At 41.6% G+C, this 10,727-nt stretch overlaps 1 protein-coding gene across 1 annotated transcript; it reads right to left on the bottom strand.

Annotated features, from left to right (window-relative positions):
* Window positions 1–290: 290 nt before the first annotated feature.
* On the bottom strand, window positions 291–1,233 carry LOC110805718 (uncharacterized). The gene has a single exon (XM_022011340.2). It carries the CDS (start codon window positions 1,074–1,076, stop codon window positions 498–500), a length of 579 nt encoding a protein of 192 aa, XP_021867032.1. The 5' UTR covers window positions 1,077–1,233; the 3' UTR covers window positions 291–497.
* Window positions 1,234–10,727: the final 9,494 nt, after the last annotated feature.

Below are 10,727 nucleotides of genomic sequence, written 5' to 3'. Positions count from 1 at the left end.
ATGAAGGCGAGGCTCTCAAACTCGATACTGAGAAATCTCAATGTTAATTTGGACTCTATTTGGCTCTTCATACAGGCTCTCATTTCCTGTATTAGAAACTAGTTGATCTACTATACCGATTCTGGCTCTTTTAATAACTTTAGCCCATCACCTTGCTCGATTAGTCTATGTTTGGAGTTGAGCAAATTTAAGAGACATTTTGAAGGAGTTCAAACAAGATGGTAATTACTAATAATAATAGAAAGAAAAAGATTCCAATAGAATTGCAATAAATTGAACATGGAATCCAATTACACAGGAAATTCTGTTATTATTATAACCGCTACATTCTGATTTTTGGTATTGTCAAATTACAAATAACGCAGAACAGAATGTTCTGCACTTAATCAAAGTAATCATCTTACAGTACTAATAACAACGGAAAAAATCGAATTAATCATCTTACCAAAACCCCAAATCAAATAAAATTCCAAAATTTACCCAACAAATTTGTTTTCCTAACTACACAAGATGATTCTAGTAAGACCCAGAAAAATACAAGAAAGAGCAAAGAAGAAGAGAGAAACAAAATCTCTAGCAGACCATTTCTTCACAGCTTTCGTCTCAATCCGCATACTTTTCGCTCTTCGAAGCGCATCCACCTCCTTCAACAAATCAAATTCAATCCCTTTTTTCTTAAGCTCCTCCACACACTTCCCTAGCAACTTCCAATCTTCCTTCTCCCTTTCCAGCAGCTTCTCAAGATGACCCTCCACATCGGTCTTATACCTAACCGCCCAAATCACCGCCATTGAAAACAGCAAGGAACAGAGTGAGGGAACCCATGACTTCTTACAGGCCGCGGCAGAGGAGCCGGTGGAGGAGATGTTGAATAGGAGGAGGAGTGATAATGAGTGGAATAGGAAGAAGATTGTGTAGAGGTTTGTGATTTCCTTTCGAACACCGTCAATTTGGGATTCTTTGAGGGAGACTCGACCAAGGATTAGGTCTTGTTCTTTGAGCCATTGTTTGAGGAGGAGTTTGTGGGTTGGGGTTTCGGCTATTTGGTGAAGTGGGTGTTGTTGTTTTGATTCCATTACTGTACTTTTGATGAGAGTGAAAGAGCAGGTGGGGTTATGACTTACTAGGGAGAGTGAAGATTGTGGGAGAGTTTGTTGCAGGGATTTTAGGATGAAGGATTGTGAAGTGAGAGAGCGGGGAAGCAGGGGTTTTACAACGGTCGAATTTAAGATTTTGGGATTTTTTTGGGGTTTTTAAATGTGATCATATCAACGGTCGTATTTCTGGCGGTGTAACGGCTTTATGGAACTTTTAAGGGGTAATAGCAAACAACCTGAGCGGCCTGGCCCATGTCATGCCCGCTTTTAGGGCCGTCCCTAACCTTTTGGTGGCCCAGGGCGAAATAATATATAGGGGCCCTACATATTTAAAAACTAGATTTTAGTCCGTGCGATGCACGGTTTCTATTAAATTGTTACGTTAAAATAAAACTCCTATATATATCAATTGCTATATTTTATATGTTATATTAGATTGGTTTTTTTTATTTTGGATTGAATTTCATTTTAGATTTATTTTTTAATTATTATAGTGTTTGATTTTGGATGAACTTGTATATATGAAATATTAATAATTAATTAATAAAAATATCTACGTGGCACCTAATTATTTATCTATGTGGCATTTGACTTTTTAATTCCAAAATAATTTTAAAGTCTTATTTTTCATTGGCCGAAACCATTAGATTTCCTACGTGGCGCTCTAATATTGGATTAATGTTTGATTTAGATTGAATTTTATTTTAGATTAGTGTATGATTTTGGATGAATTTTATTTTAGATTTATTTTTTAATTATTAGAGCGTTTGATTTTGGATGGAATTGTATATATTAGTAATTAATTAATTAATTTAAATATCTACGTGGCACCTAATTAATTATCTACGTGGCACTCGATTTTTTTAATTCAAAAATAAATTAAAAATCTTATTTTTCATTGGCCGAAACCATTAGTAATCCTAGGTGGCGCTCTAATGTTTCAGCAAATATGCCTCCTTTATATATGTATATTAGATATGTAGAAAATAAAAATACATGTACGTAAATAGGATGATTTTTAATTTGAAAGTTTGATCTATAAATTATCGGTTTTTCACTTTTTAATACTACTTTGTTAATTGAATTTGCTTTTGTACCATCAAAAATGAATTCTAATATTTCAAACATTAATTATCAAACTAATTAACATTAGATAATTTCATAACAACGGTGACATATATGCGACATAAACAAAGATGGAAAAATCTCTCGAAAAACCCCTTGAAAAACCTCTCGAAAGAGAAGTCTCAACCCAGGAAACAGATCAAGTTGCAAGATCGAACAAGAAAACGAAGCGCAAAATCACCCATCTCATCTTCGATCGACACCACAACCACGATGAGCATCATCCAGAACCACAAGATATCGAAATGGGCGAGAACGAACAGACCATTGTTCACCCAGAAGGGCCTCAAAACCCTCACCTCCTCCCTACCACGAAACCCATCTCTTTTAGGGATATGCTTCGTGACCAACAAGCAAACATGACAATGACATCACCAATTGAAAGGGTAGATGAAGTGGATGATGTCTCTGATGATGACATGGCTCCGGAAGACCTAGTTGAAGATCCTCGTTGCCCGGTGATTCTACTCACTAAGGAAGATAAGTAACGCATGAGGCGTCCATGGAAGAATGCCTTGATTATCAAGATGTTCGACGGAAACCTTGGTTACATGGGCCTTATGAGGAGACTGAAAAAGAAATGGAACATCAAAGGTGAGCTCTCATTAACAGATATTGGTTGCAAATATTTTGTGGCTAGATTCACAAACTCGGCAGACTACAACTTCGTCCTGTCGCAAGGTCCATGGATGTTAGACGACAACTATCTAACAATTAGGAAATGGGTCCCTAATTTCATCCCATATGAGGAGCCGATCAAGGTGCTAACGGCCTGGGTTCGCATCCCCAACCTATCAGTAGAATACTTCGATATCAATTTTCTAAACAAAATAGGTTCGAAAATAGGAAAAGTCCTAAAAGTGGACAAATCCACTGCACAGGCAGACCGAGGTAAATTCACTAGGCTAAGCATTGAAATCGATCTTACCAAACCACTGCTCTCAAAATTCTGGCTTAAAGGAAAGGTTTGGAGGATCCAATATGAAGGGATTAGGATGGTTTGCTTTAAGTGTGGCACAACGGGTCACAGTGAAGAGGAGTGTCCTTTATTCAAGAAACCAGAGATCACACAAGGAGTTGTGGACACAAGCAACAACCATCCTATACACTCATCTATTAATGATAATCCTATACCAAGAATGCCAGAAGCAGATGAGGATTTTGGGTCTTGGATGCTCGTCAAAAAACCTATTCGCAAGCGTCCCATCAGGCAAGAGAGAGGTGGACAACAGGCCGAAAAAGGTAACACTGGCGGAGCAACAACGGCCGGAAAAATAGGGCTAACTAAGGACAAAAACGGGGGACCTAGTCAGCCCGTAACTGACGGAGCAATTCAAGGAATCGGATCCCGTTTTACCTTATTAGCTAACCAACCTAATATGGAAGTAGATTCTTTGGAAGATATTATCTCGGAAATCAATATTAACAAAGATATGGGATCCTCTAAAGGCAGCCCTAGTTTTTCTACAGTAAATCTAGGAGATAACTCTCAACAAGAGAATATTCCAAAAGATTTCATCCCTTCTTTCTCATTAGGTAACAAAATCCGGTCAACTAAGAATCCTAAAGTCACCAAAACTACCACAAAAAACTACCAAGATAAGGAAAGAGTTCGAATACATGAAGGTCTCAAAGCACTCGTAGACACGACAAATAAGGCCCATAACCCAAGTATACAAGTAGCACCAACCCTTCAAGGAAAAGAAAATACTACCTTAATCTTCGAAGCCACAAGAAGCATATTGACAACGTCCACAAAAGCCTCGAAAAGTCAGATCAAGGTCTAGAGAAGCTATCTAGGGTCAATGTCGATGGAAGTTCAGCAAGGGGTAATAAAATTGAAAATCCCGCCGGAAAAGACCCTATTTGCGAGTCACCCAATGGAGAAACCGTACTTCTACACAACGAGCCACCTGACCCACATCCTAGAGGTACGGATCGACTCTTGGTTGGAACCAATCTCGACGCCCCCGGAGTTGGTGTTCACTCTGCTTCTCCCCAACGAGATACAGAGATTGCTCAGGCTCATTAATCAAGCCTACATGTCCACACTTTCAAACATACCAGTTTACATGGAAGAAAGAACCCCGAATCTTGCACCTGATACTTTACCCATCACTTGTATGGTGTGGAACGTCCAAGGCGCCGGGAGTCGTGCCTTTGTTTCGATACTCAAGGAGGTAATCCATAACAACCAACCTAATGTGTTTGCACTTGTGGAAACACATATGGGGGGAGAACAAGCTCTCAAACTCGCAGCTACTCTTGGGTATAAGGGCCACACCCGAGTGGATGCGTTGGGATTTAGTGGGGGTATTTGGGTCTACTGGAAACCGGAAATCGTCACAGTGGAGCCTATCCTCAAGCACAACCAACACATTACCATGGATATCAAAAGAGTCGGAGCAACACCTTGGTATTTTACTGCAGTGTATGCTAGCCTTGATCCAATGAAACGGCGAGAGCTTTGGGATGAACTGAAAGAGTTTGCTTGTACCCACAATAAACCGTGGCTGATCGCTGGTGACTTCAATGACACAAGGACTGCCTCGGAAAGGAATCGAGCATGTAACGAGACCATTAGACGGGCTGCCAGGTTCAACGATTGGAAAGATGAGATGAACCTAATAGAAATCGAATTCTCTGGAGCGGCCCATACTTGAGCAAGAGGTCTCACACCGGAAACTCGAACAAGTGCCAGACTCGATAGAGCATTGTGTAACTCAGAATGGGGCCTTCGATTTGAACAAGCCAAAGTCAAACACCTCCCCACCTCCCACTCAGATCACTGCCCTATCTTTATATCACCAAATGGGTTTGTACCCATTAGCTCCATGAACCGTCCATTTCGCTTCCAAGCTTCCTGGATAACCCATGAAAAATTCAAAGAATTTCTCACTGCCAAATGGGATAAGCAGGCACCTCTGACCACTGCTCTTGCTAGCCTATCGAAGGACCTCCAGGAGTGGAACCGCGAGGTGTTTGGCAATATTTTCAGAAAGAAGAGATCCTTGTTGGCTCGAATAGCAGGCGTCCAATGTGCCCTTCTTTGCGTGTCACCCCAAACTTGATAAACTTAGAGATATCACTGCAACAAGAACTGGATGAGGTCCTGAACCAAGAAGAAATGTTGTGGTACCAAAAATCGAGAGTGGAATGGATAAAGATCGGTGATCGCAACACAACCTTCTTTCAATTGAGCACCATTATTCGTAGATGGAGAAACAAAATCATCGCGATTAAAGACGAGAATGGTTCTTGGATTAGTGATACGACCTCGATCAAAAACCACATTGTTCAATATTTCACCACACTTTTCTCTGAAGAAGGTGAACCAGCAAATTTTGATGTCCCACATGACATTTTCCAGGAGTTATCTCGACGTGACTGGGATCTCCTATCTCGACCTTATTCAAGTTTGGAAATCGACACCGTAGTTCAGAATATGGCAGCACTTAAAGCTCCAGGGCCAGACGATTTTCAGGCCATTTTCTATCAGAAGAATTGGGATGTTGTGGCAAAGAAGGTCTATGAACTGGTTCTACCCATCTTGGAAGGCAAAGGCATACCAGAGAAACTGAATGATACCCACATCGCACTCCTTCCAAAAATTGACGTGCCAGAGTCCGCGAACCATTTTCTCCCAATTGGGCTGTGCAACGTGGCCTATAAAATCGTCACTAAGGTTCTCGTTAACCGGATCAAACCATTGCTTCCAACTCTTATTTCGAACACACAGGCTAGCTTTGTGCCTGGAAGGCAGATTACCGATAATATCGTAATAATGCAAGAGGTACTGCACACCATGAGAAAAAAGCAAAGCGGGAAAGGGCTTATGGTAATAAAAATCGATTTCGAGAAAGCATACGACAGATTAAGATGGTCCTTCATAAGGGACACCTTATTGCAAATGAATCTGCCTTACTTGCTAGTTAATGTCATAATGCAATATGTAACCACAGCTTCCCTAAAAGTGTTATGGAATGGTGAACCCTCGGATAGCTTCACACCGAGTCGTGGGATCCGCCAAGGTGACCCCCTATCTCCATATCTCTTCGTTATGTGCATGGAGCGTCTCTATCAGACAATAGAGGAGGCAATCGTTCAAAACCAATGGAAACCTATCCGTGCTTCAAGAAATGGGCCGTTTCTTTCGAACCTGTTTTTTGCGGACGATGTAATCTTATTTGCTGAAGCCTCAGTCGAACAAGCAGTCATAATCCAAAATTGCCTAGCTCGTTTTTGTCATGCTTCAGGACAAAAAATCAGTTTGCCAAAATCGAGAATATATTTCTCCAAAAATGTGGGCGAAGAACTGCAGGGAAACATCAGCTCCACTATTGGCATGGAAGTCACAACAGATTTGGGCACCTACCTTGGCATGCCGACTCTAACAAGTCGGGTAACAAAGGCCACCTTTAGCCACTTATGCGAGAGAATAGACCGTAGACTCTCCGGTTGGAAGACCAAATACTTATCTCTCGCAGGCCGTATAACTTTAGCCAAGTCCACGCTCTCCACTATGGCATGTTACTCTATGCAAACAACAAAAATTCCTCGCATGATTTGTGATGAGATTGATAAAAAAAAAACCCGAAGATTCATTTGGGGCGGTAATGACGAGAAGAGGGGTGTCCATCTACTGTCGTGGGAGACTCTCCAAAAGCCCAAGGAACATGGAGGCATTGGGATCAGGTCATCAAGACAAGTCAACGCAGCCTTCTTAACAAAACTGGGGTGGCATATGTTATCCGAACCCAACTCACTATGGTCTAGAGTTTTGCGCGCAAAGTATTGCAATGGTAGATGCGACCTAGATATGTTCGTACCAAAGGCTGGGAGTTCCAACGTGTGGAACGGAATTACGGAAAATGCCAAAGTGTTGGGTGAAGGAACGAAAATGGCGGTGGGCAATGGCACATCCACACTGTTTTGGGACCACAAATGGGTGGCTAACTCTCCTCTTAGTGACTACATAACCCATCCGATTCCAATGGAACTAACTGGTGCGACGGTGGAGGAGATGTGGGAGCATGGGAGTGGTGGAAATGGGATGTTTTCGCACCATTCCTCCCTACTGAGGTACTAAAACTGCTCCAAGCTATCGAACTCAGGGAGGACCCTAGCATGGGGGATTTGGTCTACTGGAAACACGGACCCAAGGGGCGTTTTTCGATTAAATCTGCAATCCACATCATGCAACATGCTAATGACCCACATGACGATAGGTGTTGGGATTTAATCTGGAAATCCCCTAATCAACAACGTGTGAGAGCGTTCTTATGGTTAGCCTGCCATGACAGAATCCTAGGAAACCTCAACCGCTTCAAGAGACACATGACTACTGATCCAAGTTGTTTTATCTGCGGGGAAGCTGAAGAATCTTCAATACATATACTCAGAAATTGTCCTGCTGCAAGATTGGTTTGGCGGAAAGTAGGAGGTAATGCAAACAAACCCGAATTCTGGACGGGTGACATTAAGGAGTGGATTACTGGAAATGTCGAGTATCAAAACGCAAGTGGAGATGAAAACTGGCCAACGCGTTTCAGCATTGTATTGTGGTGGCTCTGGAGGTGGAGAAATTGCTCCCAATTTGGTAGGCTAAATGAAATCCCAATTGACATCGAGGCATTCCTCCGGGTGCGGTTTGCAGAGACCGTGAGCAGTCTCGAGGATTCAGTAGAAATTAATACAAACAATGCAGGCTCAAGGGTGCTATCACACATCAACTGGCACGCACCAGAGCAGGCTGGTATGTTTTGAACTGCGATGGCGCGGCGAAGGGATCTCCAGGTGCAGCTGGAGGTGGGGTGATCATACGCAATGATAGAGGCCTTCTCATTTCTGGTTTGTCTGCAAACTTTGGCCGATGTACTGCTTTTAGAGCAGAGGTCATGGCTTTGATTCGTGGCCTAGAACTAGCCAAAAATCTCCAAATCAAAAAGCTGGAAATACAACTGGACAGCCTCACACTGGTACAAGCATTACAAAGCAACACTCGTGAATGCGGAGGATGCACACATGATTTAAATCATATCAGAAACTTGCTCGAGGATTCAGAATGGAGAGTGAAGGTTGCACACATTTATCGCGAGGGAAATCGGGCAGCGGACTGGTTAGCAAACCAAGGGGTTCTCCAAGAGGCTGGCATCATCATCTTAGACAATGTACCTTTAGCACTTAGTAGAATTCTAGAATAGGACATTTGTGGGGTTGCATACCCTCGTTTTGTTCCTCCCTAAGTTAAGCTTTCTAGTTGTTTAATTTTCCTGTTTTTCTGTCTTTTTTTTTCTTGGCTTTGCCCCATATGAATCAAAAAAAACATATATGCGACATGTAAAGTTAGGTGAAAAAATGAGTATTGGCAGAAGTTGATGTAGCAGTTGATAGTCAAAGAGTTTTAGCAAGCGGGTAAAGTTTTTCAAAGTACAATAACTTAACAGATTAAATAAACTCCATATAAAATTCTTATCTATATCTCAAATTATAACATGACATGTTAACAAGTTGAAAGAAGAATAAAATACTTCTATCATAATGAAAAAAAAGAAATTGAAATCTATCGGCGACCCTCAAGGCCTCAATGAGACAATGAACGAATAAAAGAATTTTACGTGAAATGTGGCTCAGAGAGGATTCTAACTTGCGACCCTAAATACTCAGTAGAAGAGAATCACGTTGATAAACCCGTTGAGCTACCTTGTGTTTTTGTTCTTCTTTTACACGGAAAAATATTTATACATTATTGTATGAGTTTGTTACAGGATTTTGGGCCTTTTTCCTTGGGCACAGGGAGACCGCCCCCTTATGCCCTGCCCTAGGGCTTGGGGTTGCCCGCTTTATAAGAGGCCGCGTTGTGCCAGGTCGAAAAATAACCCAGGCCCATGGCCCCTCATCCTAAGTCTAATTTTACTACATTAGCGTGTCTTGTCGTCAGGTCATGTCGTGCCTTGTCGTGTTTTTTCTAAAAAAACTAGTCAGAAGCACGTGCCATGCACGTGTTGGCTCGACGTACATTTATAATTTTTACTACTCGTACGAAGTATTAATTAAGTTTTTTTTTCTATTACGTATAACATAAAAGACATTGTTTACATCAAACAAAAGTTTATCCTTCTTATTTGCAAGTTAAGAAATGTATATACCTTGCTCCATTAAAAACCGCATGAAGCTGTTCACATTTACAAAAAAAATTAAAAAAAAATTACATGTTGTAATACCCCGGATTTTTAAAACTCGATTAATTATGCTTAATTATTTTTATTTAGCTTAAAATCGTTTTAAAGCCTTAATTTGAACTTTATTTTAATTAACGAAGTTTTATTTCGCTTGAATTTTTAATATTACTACACGATTTATTTTTCACTTTATAATTTAATTTTCATATTTACGAGCTTAACGAACTTTTTAAATTTTAATTATTTTCGGATTTCTAAATTTATTTTATTCGGAAACTAAAGTAATTATTTAACGTTCTTATTTTTATTCGGAAACTAAATTTATTTTTCGTTAACGATATTTTTTTTTTTATATAAACAATTAATTTAGCTAAACATTTCTATTTTTAGTAGTTTCTTAAAATAGCAACTAAAATCTAAAATTTTACCTATTCTAAAAATTATGAAAATGCTCATGCACACTCAAAGCCAAAATACACAACTCTCTTCTACTCCTCTTTCACGTGTCAACCAAGTCAATGAGCAGAAAATTTTCTTACTTTCTTGACTCCTCTTTCTCCCTAATTCAGTCCAAGTTCATTTCCTTGGGCTCCAAGTACTACAGCTTCTTCTTCAATCTACATGTCTTCAAAAACCAGAAAATTGAGATGGAATTTCAACAACAAAAAAAAAAAAAAAAAAAAAAAACAAAATACAATTTCAATCATCCCTCCCATTCTCTTCTCTGTCGAACCACCACCACCCTCAGTGGCTGTTGCCACTGAAACCACCACCAATCAACATCCCCTCCACCATCTCAACACCACCATCACCACCAGCAACCACGTCCCAGAACCACCACCACGCCTCACCCTACCTCCCCTGCTCTCTCTCCTCGGACGAACTCCCCTGCCTCCCCTATTTCTTTTTCTTTTCCCTGCTCGCAACACCATCCACGCCGCACCACCACCTCCAGCCACACTCACCCTCTCTCCGACCAACCCCGACCACAAATCCCGACAAGCCGCCGCCCAGAACTAGCCGGAAACCCCTCAAACTCCCCCTGTTTTCCCCTGCTCACGCAACCACTTTCCCCCCCCCCCCTTCGCTGTTTCACCGCCGAGAGCCACCTTCCACCGTCGCCTCTGGCGCGTTTCTGCTCGGCTGCGCCGCCCGAACACAGCCACCCCAGCATCCCTTTCTCTCCTCCTCCCCTTCGTGCCTCCCCTGTTCGTGCACCCCTTCCCCTTTCTCCTCGCGCCGCCGCAAACAACCACCACCACCGTTGCCTCTGGCGCGGGTTTGCGTGGCTGCGCCGCCCAGCTCAGCCGTCTCCCTTTTCTGC

Source organism: Spinacia oleracea, chromosome 1 (assembly GCF_020520425.1).
Source record: "Spinacia oleracea cultivar Varoflay chromosome 1, BTI_SOV_V1, whole genome shotgun sequence".
Taxonomy (NCBI): domain Eukaryota; kingdom Viridiplantae; phylum Streptophyta; class Magnoliopsida; order Caryophyllales; family Amaranthaceae; genus Spinacia; species Spinacia oleracea.
The sequence above is the reverse complement of the archived record's forward strand: the minus strand, read 5'-3'. Positions and strand labels throughout refer to the sequence as shown.

Coding starts and splice junctions, on each gene's coding strand:
- LOC110805718 (XM_022011340.2), bottom strand. CDS start 1,076: ATGGAATCAAAACAACAACACCCACTTCACCAAATAGCCGAAACCCCA.